The 19,577-nt window shown below is 56.2% G+C and overlaps 1 protein-coding gene across 1 annotated transcript in view; it reads right to left on the bottom strand.

Moving 5' to 3' along the window:
* Positions 1-19,577, bottom strand: part of LTBP4 (latent transforming growth factor beta binding protein 4) — a 37,347-nt gene that overhangs the window by 9,140 nt on the left and 8,630 nt on the right. Inside the window, exons 5-26 of the mRNA XM_011952543.1 lie at positions 16,051-16,242; positions 15,623-15,870; positions 15,444-15,546; positions 14,973-15,047; positions 14,754-14,876; positions 13,729-13,893; positions 12,888-13,037; positions 12,654-12,773; positions 11,598-11,729; positions 11,388-11,513; positions 10,609-10,734; positions 9,871-10,113; positions 9,277-9,402; positions 9,069-9,188; positions 8,056-8,187; positions 7,721-7,846; positions 7,214-7,336; positions 6,809-6,940; positions 4,240-4,371; positions 4,035-4,160; positions 1,213-1,359; positions 1,126-1,130 (exon numbers count right to left, since the gene is read on the bottom strand). Of these exons, the coding sequence (XP_011807933.1) occupies positions 1,126-1,130; positions 1,213-1,359; positions 4,035-4,160; positions 4,240-4,371; positions 6,809-6,940; positions 7,214-7,336; positions 7,721-7,846; positions 8,056-8,187; positions 9,069-9,188; positions 9,277-9,402; positions 9,871-10,113; positions 10,609-10,734; positions 11,388-11,513; positions 11,598-11,729; positions 12,654-12,773; positions 12,888-13,037; positions 13,729-13,893; positions 14,754-14,876; positions 14,973-15,047; positions 15,444-15,546; positions 15,623-15,870; positions 16,051-16,242 (2,972 nt within the window). The remainder of the gene's footprint in view (positions 1-1,125; positions 1,131-1,212; positions 1,360-4,034; positions 4,161-4,239; positions 4,372-6,808; positions 6,941-7,213; positions 7,337-7,720; positions 7,847-8,055; positions 8,188-9,068; positions 9,189-9,276; positions 9,403-9,870; positions 10,114-10,608; positions 10,735-11,387; positions 11,514-11,597; positions 11,730-12,653; positions 12,774-12,887; positions 13,038-13,728; positions 13,894-14,753; positions 14,877-14,972; positions 15,048-15,443; positions 15,547-15,622; positions 15,871-16,050; positions 16,243-19,577) is intronic.

The raw sequence follows: 19,577 nt of genomic DNA, 5'->3' as shown, positions 1-19,577 counted from the left end.
CTCCTGGATTCAAGTGATTTTCCTGCCTCAGCCTTTCGAGTAGCTGGGATTACAGGCGCGCACCACTACATCCAGCTAATTTTTGTATTTTTATTAGAGACGGGGTTTTGCCATGTTGGCCATGCTGGTCTCGAACTCCTGACCTCAGGTGATCTGCCCGCCATGGCCTTCAAAAGAGCTGGGATTACAGGCATGAGCCACCAGGCCCAGCCTAAATACATAATATTTAAAAATTAAAATATATATACTGCAGCCTGGGCAACAGGACAAAACCATGTCTCTACAAAAAATACAAAAATTAGCTGTGGTGGTGGTATATGCCTGTAGTCCCAGTTGTTCAGCAGGCTGAGGTTGGAGGATTCCTTGAGCACAGGAGGTGGAGGTTGCAGTGAGCTGAGATCACGCCGCTGCACTGCAGCCTGGGTGAAAGTACGACCCTGTCTTAAAAAAAGAAAAACATTAAAAAAAAATTTTCCAAAAATGCCCTGAAACCCCTTCCACGGTACCGCAGCGCTCTCTTACTGTGGTAAGTCAGTGTGATCGGGCACCTCACTCTTTCCCTGGCCCCATCTCTCCCCACCCCTTCCTTTGCCCCCTAAATCATGCCATGTTGAACCTGTTTCAGTTCCTCTTACATGCCAGATGCTCTCTGGCTTTGCCAGGCCTTTGCCCTTGCTGTGTCCTCTGCCCAGAATGCCCTCCTCACATATCAGGCCTGGCCCATTTCTACTCATCCTGCAGCTGTCAGTTCAGATGTCCTCTCCTACAGGAAGAACTCCCTGACCCTCTTCTCATGCTGGGCCAGGCGCCGCCTCCAAAACCCCCCTGGGCTTTCCCCATCACAGTCTTGTTGATTTCTCTGAGTTGTCACTATCTGGTGATATCTCTGTCTGTCCCATTGGCTTGTGAGCCCCTTGAGGACAGACAGTGATCCCTCCTGGTCACTACTACGTCCTCAGTGCCCAGAAGATGGCCTGAACACAGTGCATGCCCTGTGAACACCTGTTGAATGAAAGAATCTGGTAGAGTCACAGCCAGGATCTAGTTCTCCTGACACAGTCTCACTACCCATGTTAACCTATGTGTCTTTTGTTTTGATGTTTAAAACAACAGTATTTAACTGACGGTAGCTGTCCACATCAGGAATGATTAGACCACATGATTTTCCCATGGGGCCAGCAGTCATCAGTTAAATAGACACAACAGTCTCACCAGCAGAAGTTCGTGGGGAAACACAGCGTCCAGTCATGGGGTCAAACTCCTCCGGGCTGTTGGGGCAGACACAGAGGAAGGAGCCTTCGACGTTTTCACACAGGGCAGCTCCACATACACCCTGTAGTGTTTCACACTCATTCACATCTGTAAGCAGGAGACAACAGGGGACACAGTGGTTATAAGCTTCTATGATTCCAAAGGTCTGAAAGTCTGAGCTTTCAAATATAATGGGTATATTTAATGGCCCAGACTCCATCATCTGTTTTTCTTCTAGTGACAAGCCTTGAATTTCCCTTGGGAATCCTGCGCTCCTCTATTTTCAATCCTGTGCTTTGAGTAGGGCTATATCTACTCTGAGAGGTGGGCACAAGTTCCAGGAATGACCAAATAGATGACTGCATTTCTCTGGTTCAGAGATAGCAGTGATCATGCTGGGTCAATCAAAGCCAGGCCTGGCACTTTTGCTAGAAATATTGAAAAAGAACCTCCCTTTTTAGCTCTAGGGTTGCCAACTGGGGATGTTAGCCCAGAGGTTCCAGGGCCACCTTCATCATTATGAAAAATAATCTGCCTGAAAATCATGCAATAGAAGAAAGCAGAACTCAGAGAAGACAGAAATAGCCTTGTTAAAATTCCTGGATCCAGTTATGCCTGGAGTTCAAATATATCCCAGGACTTTATAGTTTTAATTCCCTTTAAAGAAATAAAACCTGTTGTGTTTGCATTTGTGAAAATTTACAGAATGCATAATTAAGATTCCTGCATTTCACTGTATATAAATTGAACGTCGAATGAAAATATCTGTAGGATACAATGGCTCATGCCTGTAATCCCAGTGCTTTGGGAGGCCAAGGCAGGAGGGTTGCTTAAGGCCAGGAGTTTGAGACCAGCCTGGGCAACAGAGCAAGATCTCTACGGGCCAGGCGCAGTGGCTCACGCTTGTAATCCCAGCACTTTAGGAGGCCAAGGTAGGCAGATCACCTGAGGTCAGGAGTTCAAGACCAGCCTGGCCAACATGGTAAAACCCCGTCTCTACTAAATATGCAAAACATTACTGGATGTAGTGGTGGGTGCCTGTAATCTCAGCTACTTGGGAGGCTGAGGCATGAGAATCGCTTGAACCCGGGAGGTGGAGGTTGTAGTGAGCCGAGATCACGCCATTGCGCTCCAGCCTGGACGACTAGAGCAAAACTCTGTCTCCAAAAAATACTCATCTCTACAAAAATTAACAACATTAGCTGGGCGTGGTTTTGTGTGCCTGTGCTCCCAGCTACTCGGAAGCTCGGTTTTGGAGGGAAGTTGGCTTGAGCCCAGGAGTTAGAGGCTGCAGTAAGCTATGATCACACAACCACACTCCAGCCTGGACAACAGAGCAAGACCCCAGTTCAAAAAAAAAGAGAGAAGAAAATATTGGTAAACACATATTGAATTCTGGTTAGTGATATGTATATTGAAGAATTTATGGGGAAGCAGACTGGTGCCTGCAATTTACTTTTAACTCTGTCCAAAAAATTAGATGGATTAAGGATAGATATGTGAGGAAGCAAGTATAATAAAATAATATAATCTAGATCATGAGTAGGCAGGTGTTCATTCTATGATTCTCTCAATTTGCTTTGTGTTTAGAAATTTTCCTCATAAAATGTTAGGAAAAATGAACATTTATGAACACTTTAGTGCTTTATACATTTATACTTTATACTTATTTATTTATTTTTGAGACGGAGTTTTACTCTGTCGCCCAGGCTGGAGTGCAGTGGCCAGATCTCAGCTCACTGCAAGCTCTGCCTCCCGGGTTTACGCCATTCTCCTGCCTCAGCCTCCCGAGTAGCTGGGACTACAGGTGCCCGCCACCGCACCCGGCTAGTTTTTTTGTATTTTTTAGTAGAGACGGGGTTTCACCGTGTTAGCCAGGATGGTCTCGATCTCCTGACCTTGTGATCCACCCATCTCGGCCTCCCAAAGTGCTGGGATTACAGGCTTGAGCCACCCTGCCCGGCCTATTTTTATTTTTTGAGACGGAGTTTCGCTCTTGCTGCTCAGGCTAGAGTGCAATGGTGGGATCTCAGCTCACTGCAACCTCCGCCTCCTAGGTTCAAGCAATTCTGTCTCAGCCTCCCGAGTAGCTGCAATTACAGGCATGCACCACCAAGCCCGGCTAATTTTGTATTTCTAGTAGAGACGGGGTTTCTCCATATTGAGGATGGTCTCGAACTCCTGACCTCAGGTGACCCGCCCACCTTGCCCCCCCAAAGTGCTAGGATTACAGACGTGAGCCACCGCGCCTGGCCTACTTACACATTTTTAAAAGTATGCACACAAAAATAAAACCTGAATAGGTCAGGTTTCTGTCACCAGCCACTACAACAGTTCTGAGAAGATTTTTTTTTTTTTTTTTTTTGAGACAGGGTCTCACTCTGTCACCCAGGCTGGAGTACAGTGGTATGATCTAGGCTCACTGCAACCTCCACCCCTTGGGTTCAGGCCATTCTTGTGCCTCAGCTTCCTGAGTAGCTGGGATTACAGGCATGCGCCACCAGACCCTGCTAATTTTTGTATTTTTAGTAGAGATGGTATTTCACCATGTTCACCAGGCTGGTTTCAAACTCCTGAACTCAAGTTATCTGCTCGCCTCGGCCTCCCAAAATGCTGGGATTACAGGCATGAGCCACCGTTCTCGGCATGAAGATGATCTTATATTCCAAAGTCTAAATTTCACAACCTGAAAGTTCCTATTTGTTCAGATATATGGGGAGGGACAGGACCTGACCAACCTCCCCCACCCGCTTTGGTCCCATCCACCCCCTGAAGTCCCGTACCCACGCAGTGACGCCCATCCCGCGCCCCCTCGTAACCCTGGTCACAGAGGCACTGGAAGGAGCCGGGCAGGTTCTGGCACACGGCGTGGGCACCGCAGAAGGACCGGTTCCGGCATTCGTCCACATCTGCAACCACCAGACAGTCAGGCCATTTCTGGACCTTCTACCATCTCCACATCTCACCCGATGCCCGACGGACACCCACCCTGGCATCCGCCCCCTGGCGTGGGCTGATAGCCAGGGTCACAGGCCGGTGTGCAGCGGTAGGAGCCGGGGGTGTTCTCACAACGCTGGGCTCCACAAATCTCGGGACCATATTCTTGGCACTCATCCACATCTGCAGAGTGTGGAGGAGATGAAAGGGGAGTCAAAGGCCTGAATTCAGAAGTTCTAACACCACTTCCAGTCCCCAAGACTAAGAAGTCTTTAGAAATCTGGTCTTCTAGGAGCCTGAGCTTCTAAAGACCAACAATGTTGAAAACTTTGTTTTTTCTTTGAGACGGAATCTTGCTCTGTCACTCAGGCTGGAGTGCAGTGGCTCAAGTTCGGCTCACTGCAACCTTTGCCTCCTGGGTTCAAGCAATTCTGCCTCAGCTTCTGGAGCAGCTGGGACTATAGGCATGCACCATCATGCCTGGCTAATTTTTGTATTTTTAGTAGAGATGAGATTTCACCATGTTGGCCGGGCTGGTCTCAAACTCTTGACCTCAAGTGATCTGTCCACCTCAGCCTCCCAAAGTCCTGGGATTACAGGTATGAGCCACCACAGCCAGCCACTTTTGTATTTTCTTCTTTTTTTTTTTAGTAGAGATGGGGTTTCATCATATTGGCCAGGCTGGTCTTGTTTGATCTCCTGACCTTGGGCGATTTACCTGCCTCAGCCTCCCAAAGTGCTGGGATTACAGGCATGAGCCACCACACCCAGCCATTTTTTTTTTTTAAATGGGGGTCTTGCTCTGTTGCCCAGGCTGGAGTGCAGTGGCAGGATCATGGCTCACTGGAGCTTTAACCTCCTGGGTTCAGGCAGTTCTCCCACCTCAGCCTCCCAAGTAGCTGGGATTACAAGCATGCGCCACCACACCTAGCATAGTTGATAACTCTCAAATCCTCACTGCCATTTCTCAAAAGCATGGTCCCGCCTCAGGGCCTTTGTACTGGCTCTTCCCTCTGCCAGGAACAGTCTCCTCTCAGCTCTCTGCATGGCTGCTTCCCTCACTTCCCTCTGGTGTCAAGGTCAAGCCCTCCTAGCACTCCTCCCTTCACTGCTCTGTTATTTCTGTCCTGCTTTGTTTTCCTTCCTAAACCTGACCTTATACATATGTATTTATTGGTATGCCGACTGTCGCCTCCCTAGAATGCAAACTCTACAATAGCAGAGATTTGTGTCCATTTTGTTCCTTGCTACATCTCCAGTGGCAGAACAGTGCCCGACACATAGTAAGGTGTCCCCCGGTTTTTTGTTGTATAAATCTTTTTTTTTTTTTTGAGAAGGAGTCTCACTCTGTCGCCCAGGCTGGAGTGCAGTGGCACGATCTTGGTTCAACTGCCACCTCCGCCTCCCGGGTTCAAGCGATTCTCTGCCTCAGCCTCCTGAGTAGCTGGGAATACAGGTGCAGGCCACCACGCCCAGCTAATTTTTGTATTTTTAGTAGAGACAGGGTTTCACCTTGTTGGCCAGGCTAGTCTGGATCTCTTGACCTTGTGATCCACCCTCCTTGGCCTCCCAAAGTCCTGGGATTACAGGCATGAGCCACAGCGCCTGGCCTGGTGTATAGGTCTTGAATTTATTTACATATTTATTACCCCACAATGATAACTCCAGGAAGGCTGGGGTTTTTATATGACTTATTTCCTGTTGCACTTACTTCCTTTTCCAGACACTGGCATAGAGTAGGTGCTTAATGAATTCTTGTGGAATTAATGAATATGATCTTATGAAGCTAGACTTCCGTGAGTCAGAGGTCTAGCAGAGTCAAGGGCAGCCCACAGATGTTTTGTTTCAAGTATTCCACAAGATGCGGACTCACACATCATCACCTCCCCACAAAAAAAAATTTAAACTGTATGGAAGATTAGCCCCACCCTCCTGCCTCCCTGGAGTCTGACTCGGGAGGGGTGAAATTGCGGGGCCGGAAGGAAGACCTGGAAGGTAAGAGAAGGCAAGGGGTGGGTCTGTGGGCGGAGCAGAGATGGAAGGAGGGCCTATGTGTTCCGAGAGACTGAAGCCGTCTGAGCGAATGGAAAGGCCAGTGTAGAGAGGCCACGGAAGGGCAGAGCTTAAACGGGCGGAGGCCAACGCTAGGAGAATTTCACCTTGGGAATTTCTCATTGGGCAAGGATGAGGCCTAGGGTCGCCGGGATTGGGCCTCTTTGGAGGGAAGGCTGGAAGTAGGACTGGCGGAGGACGGGGAAAGGGCGCGTCCAAATTTCTGTTAGGAAGAGAAGGGGCCTGAAGAGGGGGTTTTAATCCAGAGGCCGACTAGAAGGGGCGGGACCTAACAGTTTTGGGGAGGTGTCTTATTGGGGGCATAGCCTAAAATGTGGACCGGGCTTCAGCTGCAGAGGCGGAATGGACTGTGGCTGGAAGGGAGGCTTGGCCGTGGTACTGACACAAGAAAATACATGGACACGGTGGCGGCTTATTTCCACTACAGAGATACGGTGCTTTCCCTCCCGCTAAGTCTGGGAAGTAGGGCGCCCCTCCTCAGTCCCCAAGGGAGCAGCCTCCAGCACCCCGTTGCGAGCGCTAGCGGAGGTGGAGGGGGCAGGCTCACCGTCACAGGTGCCCTCGGGGCCCGCATGGTACCCAGGATCGCAGTCCCGGACACAGCGGTAGGAGCCGGGGGAGTTCTCACAGCGCTGCGACCCGCACAGGGCCGGGCCCCGCTCGCGACATTCGTCCACGTCTGAGGAGGGAGGTCGGGTGGTCGGATGTGGGAAGCAGGGGGGCAAGATGGGGGAGACAAGGAGGGGAGAGGAGAGTCAGAAAGGGGAGGCCAGGGAAGCAGAGAGGGCAGGGGAAGATTTGGGTACAGGAGAGATGGGGAGGCTAGGAGAGGAGGCGGGGGAAGAAGGTAAGGGGAGGGGAGAAGCGGAGGAGGAAAGACAGAGGTGGGAGGCCAATGGGCGAGTCCGAGAGTCGGAGGGAGGAGGGATCAGGCCGGGGCGGGGCCTCTCACCGAGGCAGGAAGCGAGGTCCTGGCCGGCGCGGTGTCCCGGAGGACAGATGCACTCGAAGGAGCCGTCGGTGTTGGTACAGATGCCGCTCTGGCAAAGGTCCTCCTCGCTGCACTCGTCCACGTCTGCGGGACAGGGCGTCCGAAAGCCCGGCCCACCTCCCCCTCTGCCTAACATTCCAGTCCACACCCCTCCACTGCTCCTCGGCGCTCCTAGGCCTTTCACGCCTTCCCCAACCTGCCTCAGGCTCCTTCCCTCCCTGCAAGCACCGGCCCCCGACGGGTTTAGAACAGCTTCTTTCCAATCATTGTCCGAATACCCAGACTCCGCCCTCTCCTCTCCATACCCCTCCCCGCTCACTGCCTCGAGACTCCCACCAGCTGCCCCCGATCGTGCTGGAAGATCCCGGCCAAAAACTCGTTTTCCCCTTTTGGCCCTCTTCTCGCCGTCCCGCCTTTTCCTGCCCTAAGCCCACCCTTTCCGGAGCCAGGACCAGCCTGGGTACAAACCGAGGCAAGAGGCTCCGCGGGGTCCGGGTCGGTAGCCGGGGGCACAAGTACAGGCAAAGGAGCCGTCAGTGTTGAGGCACTCGCCGTGAGGGAAGCAGAAATCGCCCTCCAGGCACTCGTTCACGTCTAAGGTACGCGGGAGTTTGGGCGGAGTCACAGGACCCGGCCTCCCAGACACAAGCCCCGCCCACATCGCAGTAACCCCGCCTCCACCAATGCCAGGTTTCTGAGCTCCTCCCACAGCGCCTTGGTCCCGCCTCCACCTTTCCAGCCGGCTTTGCCCTGGAACCCAGGCCCTACTCCCAGGCTCTCTGGCGGGTCCCTATGCTGCTCACCTGCGCAGGGCCCGGGCCGACCCGACGGCGCCCGGTAGCCTGGCGCGCAGCTGCAGCGGAAGGAGCCTTCGGTGTTAGTGCAGTGGCCGTGGGGACCACAGGGAGGGGCACCCGAACTGCATTCGTCCACATCTGTCGGGGGTGGGGGTGTTCAGAAAGGTTCCAGTCTCCGGACACAACGGACGAATCCCCTTGGAGTAGGGGGTCTGGGGGAGGTGGTGGGAAGTGTCCTGAGTTGGGGGCCAGGGGAGGGCTCTATGGCAGAGGTGGGTAGGTCTGACCAAGGTTCCCGGGTTTCGGGGACCATGGTTGCGAGTCCTGTGGGTCTAGGTTTCTAGGAACTACCTGTGCCAGGATTTTGGAGTCAGGAGAGGGGACTCTGGCTTAGACAAGGATCAGAAATGAACTAGGGCAAGGGACCAGTCAAGTATTATAAACCAGGATCATTGGATGGGATTCGGTTGAGCCATGGGTCGGAGTTAGTGACTGAAATCTGAGTCCAGTTAGCATCAGAAGTTACAGTCAGGGTCCAGAATTCTGCCTCAAGTCAGGGGCCAGGGTCAGGGATTATGAACCCAACCAGGTTCCAGAGAAGGGATTCTGAGAAGAGGCAGGGGCTGTGAAAGAGACACGACCAAGAGTCACACAGTCAAGGTTATGGTCAGTGCTATGGTTAGTGGTTATGATTAGGGTCAAATGTCACAGTCAAATTCAGGAGTTACAGGTCACATTCAGGGCCAGAGTCATGAGGGTCACAATTGCTATCAGGGTATGGGCAGGGACTATCATCAAGGGTGATGGTTCGGGTCAAATGTCACTGTCAAGTTGGGTCTCAGGAGTCACATTCAGGGTCAAGAGTTATGGTCCAGGTCAGGGTCAGGAGTCACAGGCTCTGGGGACTGAGGGACTGAGGTCCAGGTCAGGAGGTTATGGGCCAGGTCATAGTTATGATCTGGGTCAAGGGTCAGGGGTCATGGTACAGGCCCAAGGTCACAGCCAGGGCCTGGTCTCACCAGTGCATCTGCCACGGTGCAGGTGGTGGCCGGGAGGACAGGGCCTGCACTGGAAGGAGCCAGGTGAGTTCACACACTCCTGCCCAGGGCATGCCAGGTGGTTCTCGCACTCATCCACATCTAGGGGGCAGGGGAGAGGGTGGCCTTGAAGAAGTGGCCCAATGCCCCCCTCACCCATCCACACTCCTCCCCCCCTCCCCAGCCTCACCCTCGCACTCAGAGCCAGCAGCGTTGGGTTGGAAGCCCGTGGGGCAGACACACTGGAAGCTGCCTTCTGTGTTCTCACACCGGCCGTAGGTGCAGGGTGGGGGGCTTCGGGCACACTCGTCCACATCTGGAGCAGAGGGGACCAATCAGGCTGAGGAAAGGGCCTGAATCCATCCCCATGGCCATTACTACCCACCCCAGCATTCCAGTCTTGAGCCAGCCTCCTGGACTTGCCTCAGGCTGCTCCCTCTTCACAGGAAGACAGACGCCTTCCTCCCTTCCTCGTGACCCCATTCAGTGGTCTCTCCAGCTACTAGGGTGGGGCTAAGGCACCAACTCCATGTTGCCTGCCCTGCCTCAGGTGACCCCCTCCTCAGGGTTCCCATAAGCACAAGAGTATCTTTCAAAAAGGGAGGAGGGGTGGGGAGCACTCTCTTATTTTGTTGAAAGGAGGGAAGACTCTGGAGTGAGGTCCCCATCCCTCAGCCCCTGTTCGCCATCCCTGAGCCCCATCACTCTGCCTCTCTGCCCCTCAATCTCTCTCCAGTCCCCACAGCAAACAGTGATGGAGTGGGGCTGGGCTCAGCACCCTCACCTTGGCAGGGGGCCCCGGGCCCTCGGGAGCGGAAGCCAGCAGGGCAGGCACAGTGAAAGGAGCCTGCCGTGTTGTCACAGCGGCCGGGCCCGCAGGGCGGCGGCTCCTGGGCACACTCATCCACATCCTCTTCACACGCCGAGCCCCGGAAGCCAGCCGGGCAAACACAGCGGAAAGAGCCGGGCAGGTTCTCGCAGGCCCCTCGGCCACACAGGCCTGGGCTCTGGGTGCATTCATCCACATCTGCACAGGGCAGGGGGCCTGGGGTCACTTGCTCCCCTCTGCCTCCCTGACCTCTGTCACTTTGGCTTTCCACCCTCCATCATTCTGTCCCCCTGACCCCATCACTATTCCTCCTTGTAACCATCATCTGACTCTGTATCCTCCACCAATCCCTACTAAGCTGCCTTGCTGGCTCTGTCTCTGTAGTCCCCATGAGCAGGCCTCCTTCTCCCCTGTCCCCCATAACTCTGCTCCTCTTACCTGATTACTGACATCTCCATCCCTCCTCACTCTGCTTCCCCATCTTCCATGACTCAGCCTTTCTGTTTCCCATCACTTGGCCTCTCCATCCCAGGTCTCTCTACTGCCATTAAGCCACACGTCTGCTCCAGAGCCTGGCCTCTGTCTCCCATCAATCAGCTCGCTTTGCCCTGTTGTTCAGTCTCTCTGGCCCTCATCATCGCGCTCTACCCAACCCCTCACACCCCTTCCCAGCTGCCCCTCCCAGGCCCTCACCCTGGCAGCTGGCTCCGTGCGGTGCAGCCTGGTACCCGGCGGGGCACACGCACAGGAAGCTGCCTGGCGTGTTTTCGCAGCGCCCGAGGTCACACGGCGGCGGCACGCGGTGGCACTCGTCCACGTCTGTGGGCACAGACCAGGCGGCTGGGACTGGGGCAGACAGTCCCGGGAGAAGCGACGCAGAGAGGCGGGGGTAGGGGGAAGAGGGAGCGGGGCCAAGCTTGGGCCAGAGCCAGGCTAGGGACAGGCCAGGACAGGCGGAGAGGTGCACAGTGAGAGGGGCAATTGGAGAGGGTAGAGTTTGGTAGGGCAAGGGCAGAAAGGAGAGCTTTGGGGACCGAGCAAAGGGAAGGTGGGGTCGGGACTAGAGAAGAAAGGAACAGTTCGGGGATGGGGTTCTGGTGTGGCAGGGTTGGAATCAGGGGTCGTGGTCAGGAGATTGGTTGCCAGAGTTGCAGGACAGTGGCGGGGCCTGGGGGAGGGAGTTAGTCTGGGACGGGGAGAGGCGTGGCCAATAAGGGCGGGGCCTGGGCGTGGGGGCAGAGCGACCAGGCCCCAATAGAAACTGGCAGTTTGGGAGCTAGGTAGGGGTGGGGTCAAAGGGAGGCTGGAGCTGGGTGGAGGCGGGGCAGGGAAGGGCGGGGCCAAGGACCAGGGCAGAGCGATCCTGGGGCGGGATCCGACAGGGAAGCGTGGGAGGGGTGGAGAGGCTCTGGAGTGAGAGAAGGAGCGAGACCCTGGGGTGGGCCTGGAGCCGGGTGGGGCAAATTTCTCACCCAGGCATTCGGCAGCCCGTGGGCCGGCTCGGAAGCCCGGGCCGCATACGCAGCGGAAGCTGCCTGGTGAGTTCTCGCAGCGCCCGGGAGCACAGGGCGGGGGCACGCGGCGACATTCGTCCACATCTGAGGACACGGAGGGGGCTGGTGACAAGGTGACCGGGCAAAGTCCCCCGCCCCGCCTCCTTCCACCCACTCCGCCTTGCTCACCAATGCATCGGGTGCCCTGGGGGCTGAGCCGGAAGCCAGAATCGCAAGCGCAGGTGTAGCCGCTGGGCCGGGAAATGCAGCGTCCTGGGCCGCAGACCTGGGGGTTGCGCTGACACATGCCGGAGGAAGGACCTGGGGGGTCCAGTCAGCCAGGGTTCCCCCATCTCTGAATCCTCCGTTCCTTTCCTCCCAGTAGAACCCCCACCCCCAGAGACATCCATAAAACACCTTCATGGATGTCTCCTCCCCAAGCAAGCCCAGTCTTCTGATCTCCATTTTTTTTTTTTTTTTTATCCTGGAACGCTCTGATCAGATCCTTGGCCGAATCCCCTCATAATGCCACCCCAAGGTCTCTGGCTTTGAATAGTTTGCCCTCCAACCCTCTGCCTGAGATACATTCTTAGTGCCCTACCTGAAAAATAATTATCTAATATTAGATAATGAAAAATAATTATCTACCGTAAGTATCTGAGCACTTACTAGGTGTCAGACACTTCAGATACATCTCAACAATGATCCCCATTTTACCGATGAGAAAACTGAGTCTCAGAGGTTAAATGACTTGCTCAATTGACACAGAAGAGCCCAACTCCGACTCCAGCTCCTGATCTAACTACCACCCAACCCTTCAAATGCTTCTCTCTGCCCATAACATTCCTATTTGCTGTATCCTGGAATATTCACCTTGGAGTCTCTTACCCCAGAATCCCACCTGTAATACCCCCATCAGTGCCCTCTTTTTTTTTTTTGAAACGGAGTGTTGCTCTTGTCACTCAGGCTGGAGTGCAATGGCGCAATCTCAGCTCACTGCTACCTCTGCCTCCTAGGTTCAAGCGATTCTCCTGCCTCAGCCTCCCAAGTAACTGGGATACAGGCATCTGCCATCACACCCAGCTAATTTTTGTAGTTTTAGTAGAGACTAGGTTTCGCCATGTTGGCCAGGCTGGTCTCGAACTCCTGACCTGATGATCCATCCTCCTCAGCCTCCCAAAGTGCTGGGATTACAGGCCTGAGCCACTGCTCCTGGCCCAATGCCCTCAATTCTTTCTATCAAACCTGAATCAGGAATCTCAGGACCAGTCCAGGCAGGGATGCTGGGCAAGGGAAGCTCAGGGCCGGGCCGGGGATCAGGCCGGGGGTCAGGCCGGGGCTCCGGGTGATGGGTGGGCAGAAAGCCTGATAAAGAAGGGGTATCAACGAGTGGAGCCCAAATCCTCTCTTGCCTCCTTTCACTATGGGGCTTGGGCAGCCCCTTGAAGATGGCACCCACTTCTGCCAGAGCCAGCTCACCTGCAGATGGCCGAGAGGTGGCTGGCAGGGTACGAGGCTGGCTGAGTGACACTCGGGGTGGCTCCTGGCCCAGGGGTCTGGTGTTGTAGCGGAGGTCGGAGGCCGAGTAGTGGTAGCCAGGGCCAGCCGGGCAGATCTCCCGGAAACCCTCTGGGAATAGGAGAGAGAGAGGGACACAGAGAGGACAAGAGAGCAGGAGGAAAGCGATGGCAAGCCCACACCCTGGCCTTGCCTGGGGGCAGGGCTTGGCGGGACAATGTCAGGGTTTTGAGTTGGAGGCTGGGATGGGGTGGTGTCCTGGCCAAAGAGTAGAATGTCTCAGAGGTTAAAGGTGGGACCAAGAGCGTTTACCCCCATTTGGGATGGTGGTAGGGACAGGGTTAAGGGTAGGGTCTGGTTGGGTCTATAGGGACAGACTTGGAGGCTACGAAATAGCTCCCTTGTGGGATTTAGTTTTAAGCGGAAGATAGAATGCCAGGGAGGTGTCTCAGGGAGAGGCATGCCTGGGGTGGGGCTAAGCTGAAGGCAGTGTCTTGGTCACTTGGACTTGGTCAAAGCTCAGGGACAGGATGAGACTGGGCGTTGACGCTCAGGAGACAAAACCTAACTTGGGGGCTACGGGGTAGGTGTGACTACGGATGGAGGGGTGGATGTGGCTACGGATGGAGGTGGAGCCGTGGATGAGGTCCAGTCTGAGGCCCACGGGTCGCAGAGGCTGGGGCGTGGCCAAGGCTGGAGCCCAGCCAGGTTAGGGGCGGTGAGACTCAGGGTTGGAGGGCGGAGCGTAGAAGGAGCGCCACGTGTGTTGCGCGTAGGGTTAGGCATGGCCGCAGGAGCTCACCTGAGCCGAAGGGTGGGCAGAGCTGGCAGCCCCGGCCCCAGGCCTTGCCCACGCGACTGCAGCAGCAGATCTGTTTAGTGATGTTCCGCAGAATAGGCAGCGAACAGCCGCCGTCGCGGAGCACGCGGAAGCAGGGCCCTTTGGCCTCTGAAATCACGTGTTGGGCTGCGAGGAGCAGGGAGGAAATTCTTCAGGGCGGGGCTGGGAATGCTGAGGCACTGAGGGATTTGGGAGAGTGGGGAATGGTTCCGGGGTTGGGGATGGGGGCTGCTGGGTGCGAGGGGCATTTGGGAGAGGTCTGAAGGAGAGCAGTGGGCTCTGGAGGTCTGAGAAGGGCTTGGAGCCTGTGAGTAGTCAGTGGTGAATGAGACTCTGAGAAGGATCTCAAGATCTGAAGGAAGTCGAGTCTCCAGGGGAAGGAGAGGATTTGAGGGTCTGAGAAGGATTCCAGAAAGTCTGGGAGAGCTGGGCGCTGTGGCTTACGCCTGTAATCCCAGAACTTTGGGAGGCTGAGTTGGGCAGATCCCTTGAAGTCAGGGGTTTGAGGCCAGTCTGGCCAACATGGTGAAACCTTGTCTCTACCAAAAATACAAAAAAAAAAAAAAAAAAAAGCCAGGCATGGTGGTGCCCGCCTGTAATTCTAGCTACTCGGGAGGCTGAGGCAGGAGAATCACTTGAACCCGGGAGGCAGAGGTTGCAGTGAGCCGAGATCGCGCCACTGCACTCCAACCTGGGTGACAGAGCGAGACTCCATCTCAAAAAAAAAAAAAAAAAAAGTCTGGGAGTCTCGAGGGATCTGGATCCAAAAGACTTGAAAGGTCTAAAGGTGGTCCAGGGATGCTGAGGCTGTATGAGAATCTGAGAAGTTCTGAGGGGGCTCTAAGGCTGACTGAGAGGAACCCGGAAGTCTGGGAGGATCTTGGGGGGGGGGTCCGAGGGAATTAAAAGCCCCAGTATGCTCTGGGACGTGGTCTGAGGGCGGGGAGGGCATGGGACCCAGCCTCAGCTCCCTGCTGGTGGCTCACAGATGCAGCTGCTGCGGGACGAGTCGAGCAGAAAGCCGTCGGGGCACACGCACGTGTACCCGCCGCGCGTGTTTGCACACTCGCCGTGCTGGCAGCGCCCGCCAGTCGCGCACTCATCCACATCTGCCAGGGTTGGGGAGGTCACTGTGGAGTCAGCAACTTGATCCCTGCATATCCCGCCCCCAGAACCAAGCCCCTCTCACTCCTGCCCCATCGCACCTTCGCAGGACCCATTAACTCTTTCAAAGCCGGTTGGACAAGGTCCGTCTGGGGCGCCCACTCTTCCGGAGTTCCCTGTGGCGAGAGGAGAGGGGTGGGCCAGGGACAGGTGGGCTGAGCAAGAATGGAGTGGGCAAAGACGAAGACTGGGTGGAAGGGACTAAAAGATGTTGGCTGTAGTTGAGTGCAGGGTCAGCCTTACGTTGGCAGTTTAAAGTGGCAACACTGGAGACTCCCAAAGACATGGGAGGTGCCATGGCACAAAAGCAGGGTGAGAATAGAGTGGCCAAAGTCAGAAAATGGGGTGGGTGGTCCCAGAGTGGTATGAAAAGCTTAGGAATGGAAGTCGCCTCCACAGTGGGGTAGGCGTGGCTACAATTTGTGAACTGGGTTTGTTTAGGGCAGAGTAGGAGCGGTGAGGTTCTCACCCCTCCCCAGCTCCGAGCACCTCGGGGACGTCCTGGGACTTACCCAGGCGCTCGGAGCACAGCTGACAGTCGTGAACGCCCCAGGCCAAGCCGGCCCCTCGGCAACAGACCTCCTGCGTCCGGAGCCCGGGCAGCGGGGAGGCGCACTGCGGGGAAGTGTTGGGTGAGCGCGCCCCCGCGCGGAGGCACGCTCCGGGCCCCTCCCCACCGGCCTCCTCTCACTTCGCCTCCGCGCAGCTCCCGAAAGCAGTAACCGAAGCCCGAGGCGTCCGAGTAGCCGTCTTCCCGCGGCGCGCTCTGTGCCAACACCGTGTAGGGCGCTGCCGCCTCTGCCCGCGCCGCCGCTTCCGCCCGCGCCACCGCCTCGGCGTCCGCCTCCTCCCAAGGGCCAGACACACGCTCCACCTGGTGCACCACCACCGACGCCTCCTGCGGGTGCTCCACGTGGACGCTCACCATAGATGCCACGCCTAGGGGAGGCACGGCCGGGCAAAGGGATTTCTACACGGGTTCTTACGGGCTGGGGCTAGACAAGCGGGAGAGGGCGAGTTGGGCAAAGGTGTTGGGGAAGGCGGGAAAGTTGGGGGTCAAGGGCACAGTGAAATGCTTGACAGAGGGGTCGGAGGGGACTCTGGCCACACTTTCCTCACCGTGCTCGTCGTCGCGGTGGTTGGCCAGTGGCATAGTGTACACGGAGCGGGTAAGTCCTGGTATAGCCGGGGCCGGGGGCCGGGCGCCCGAGGAGTGCAACTGGCAGAACTTGCCAGCGAAGTCCGGGGGACAGAGGCAGCGGTCAGGCTTCACGCACACACCGCCATTGTGACAGATTAAGGGACACAGGACTGGGAGAAGAACAAAGACACTCAGGGGCGCCACCATTCCTGGTTTGTTCCCCTGGGGCCAGCGAAGTTCCTACCCCCTCAAGGTATCATTCATTTCTAAGTCGATCTGCCCTCAGCTGTCATGTGGCCCCGCCCCAGTTCTGGCATTAGCATTGGCCCAGTCCAGTCGTTCAGCCATCAGAGGTACAGCACCACCCACTAAGTCCGCAGGATCTCGCTCTATTGCCCAGGCTGGAATGCAGTGCCGTGATCAAGGCTCTGCAGCCTCGACCTCCTAAGCTGAAGTGATCCTCCCACCTCAGCCTCCTAAGTAGCTGAGACGACAGGCGTGCACCACATCGGGTTATGTTTTTTAAAAATTTTGTAGAGGCGGGGTCTCACTATGTTGGCCAGGCTGGTCTTGGAGTCCTGGGCTCAGGCAATCCTCCTGCCTCAGCCTCCCAAAGTGCTGGGATTACAGGCGTGAGGCCGGCCAGCCCTCAGGCTGTTTATTCACTTTCATGTCAACCTTTCTGATCCCACTTTCTGGTTGAGTCCACGGGGTTCCAGACCAACGCAGACGGCGCTGACCCCACCCGATGCTGATCCCTTCCATTGACTCAAACCACATTTTAACCACTCCCTGGCATAACTCCCCGCCCAACTCTGTCTCCTTCGCATTCTACGCCCCCCACACTCCCTCTGCTAGGTCCACGAAGTCCCATCCCAGGCCCCTGGCTCTGCCCCCTTTCTAGCCCCTCTCACATTACCTTCTACCCGCGGGATTCTAAACCCTGCCTATCCAGGAGCTTAACCTGCCGCCTCTAGCCCCTCCCACCTCCCTTTTCCGCACTCTGATTCGCCCGGCTCACTAGTTCACGCCCCTCCCACCCCACCTCCAGGCCGTCCGGGTGCACTAGTTTCGCCCACCGCGCTTTGTCTCCGCCCAACTTCTTTCTGGGTGGGGCTTTAGAGTTCTAGCTCTGCCTTACCGCCTCCAGTAGCACCGGGGCGGGCCCAAGAGCGGGAACGCGCCTCCACTCCCCTCTGCGCGCCCTCGCTGGGCCCCAGGCCACCTCTGGGCGGGGCACTGCCAGCTGTGCGGCGGGGTAAACAAAGAGAGAGGTGCGGCGGGGGCAGGGCGGAGGCTCCGCATTCCGGACCCTTGGGGAGCCCCGGGACCTCTGAGCCAAAGGAGGCCGGACTGTCCTGCGAGGGCACCCCCTCCCTCTCTCTCCCGGGGCTGCAGAGAACAGCTGGAGACAGCTGTGCGGAGGGGAGGGAGGAGGCAGACGGCCGGGGGAGGCGTGTGTGGGATTCTGAGCCACAACTGTAGAGAGGAAAGGGCACGGAGAGCCACCTCCATTTAGAAGGATAAAGGGACTGGAGTCCTGGGAGGAGATCGACTAAAGGGCAGTCCTCTCGAGTTCAAAGTCAGCTGGAGATTTCTGGGATGGATGAACCTAGCTCAGAGGAAACTGAGGTGGCCTTTCAGCAGGAGTCCTTTTGTGGATAGTTACCTAGAAAACAGGACTTTAGTGCCGCCTAGTAGACAACCAGTTTGAGGGTGCTGAAAGCAGGGTTTAGATAGTGAAGTGGAATTCCTGGAAGTTATCAGCACTTAAGAGGCTCAATTGGCTGAGACCCTATGTGGAATCCCCTCCCCTCCCAGCTAAGGATTAGGTGCCAAAGGCTTTTTATTAATGGCTGCCTGTGAGGAGCACAGTGTCTGGAGTCCTCTTGGGAGAATCCACTTATCAAGACCAACCCTGGGGTTCTCTGAAGATAAATGGGATCAGAAGTTCCTGGGGAAGGGGGTGAGCTAGAAGAGCAGGACTTCTGGACAATACTACAGAGTTCTCTAGGGAAAGGCACAGTTTGGGAGGTGGGAGGGAAGAATGAGAGGGAACTTCACTGGAGGAGTGCTCTCTAAAGTCTGTTGCCAGGGGTGGAGAGGGGGCCTAGGGCCTAGTAGCAAAAACTCTGGGCTCCCTTAGGTAGGAGTGTGGGCCCACAACCCCAGGGTGGTCTAATAGGGGCTTTTAATTGAGTAGTGGGGCCTAGAAGAGGCTTAACTAGGAATCAGAATTGCAAAATGGGAAGGGTCTCTGATGGAGGTGGTGGGAAACCAGCCAGGTCTGAGGGCATTTCCCAGACTCCAGAGGCATTAATCTGCCTTCTCTTGGCCTGAGTGCAGGCCCCTAGGCCAGCTCCCTGGGGGTGCCTACACCCAGGGTGGGCCGCTAGATGGACACAGCCAATGTCATGCCCCACAGCCCTGGCAGAGCGGGGAGTTGAGGACATAGGGGTCCCTCTGAGGTCAGCCTCCACTTCACATGCCACTCCTTGCACCCCCAGGGGCTTGGCACCCGTCTGGGCATGGCGCCTGGCACAGGCACATTGGGGCCGGGCCGGGAAAGACTGAAAGAAAGAGGGAGGAAGGGGAGGAGAGAGGGAGTGGCAGCGGGCGGGGGCTCAGGCGGGAGATGAGCTCACGCCGGCCGGGCTGGGCTGGCTGGGGGCCAGGCTGGGCGAGTTCTCCGCGCCAGGGGCCCCCACTCCCCAGCTCCATAGGGTCTGCGGGATAGGGGGCAGGGAGGCCCGATCCCAGAGAGTCTGCCCACTTTTGCATCCTGGAACAACAGGTGGCGCGCCCTCCCCCACCTCACCTGAATCCCCAAGGCTCCCCATCTCTAGGAGTGCCTGATGCATACACCTCCTGTCCCCTCCGCCCCCAGGGGGCGCCCCTTCCTTAAAGCCTCTTATCTTAATTTCTCTTGCACGTGGGACCCCCGCAACTCAGGTCCTGCGGAGATACCCCCCCAGACACACACACAAAACCCCCTTCTCTGTCCCCTCTCCCTCTTAGCTCTTCGGATCAACTTTCTTCTCTCCAGTGCCCCACCTCACTGGCATTCCCATACGGAACCTTCCCACCCAAAGACACAGAAACTGATAACGTCCCCCATGCAGCCCTGAAACTCTTGCTTGGTCCCTGGAGACTCCTTACTCAGCGTCTCAGAATTCGAGTCCCCCTCCCAAAAGTTCTCAGGCCCCTCAATTCTGAGATCCCCATTTTGACTCAAAGCATGAAAGCTGGCGCCAATTCTCTCACGTGGGACATCACAGGCCCCTAAGAACCCTCATTGCTTGCAAAATCGGAGCCCTTAGGACCCAACCCCAAAAGCCAGGGGCCCCCTTCCTCAAATAGCCCCTGCGATTCCCTTGCACTGTTGCATATGGAATCTGGGCTCCCTCTCCCTGGAGGACTGTCTCCTCCATCCCCAGGGATCCTCCTCCCCCCGGGAGTCGCTCTCTTGGGACCACCACCCCGCACTCACAGGCGCGGAAGCCGG

This window comes from Colobus angolensis, unplaced genomic scaffold (genome assembly GCF_000951035.1).
Source record: "Colobus angolensis palliatus isolate OR3802 unplaced genomic scaffold, Cang.pa_1.0 Scaffold34, whole genome shotgun sequence".
NCBI classification, from domain to species: Eukaryota; Metazoa; Chordata; class Mammalia; order Primates; family Cercopithecidae; genus Colobus; species Colobus angolensis.
The sequence above is the reverse complement of the archived record's forward strand: the minus strand, read 5'-3'. Positions and strand labels throughout refer to the sequence as shown.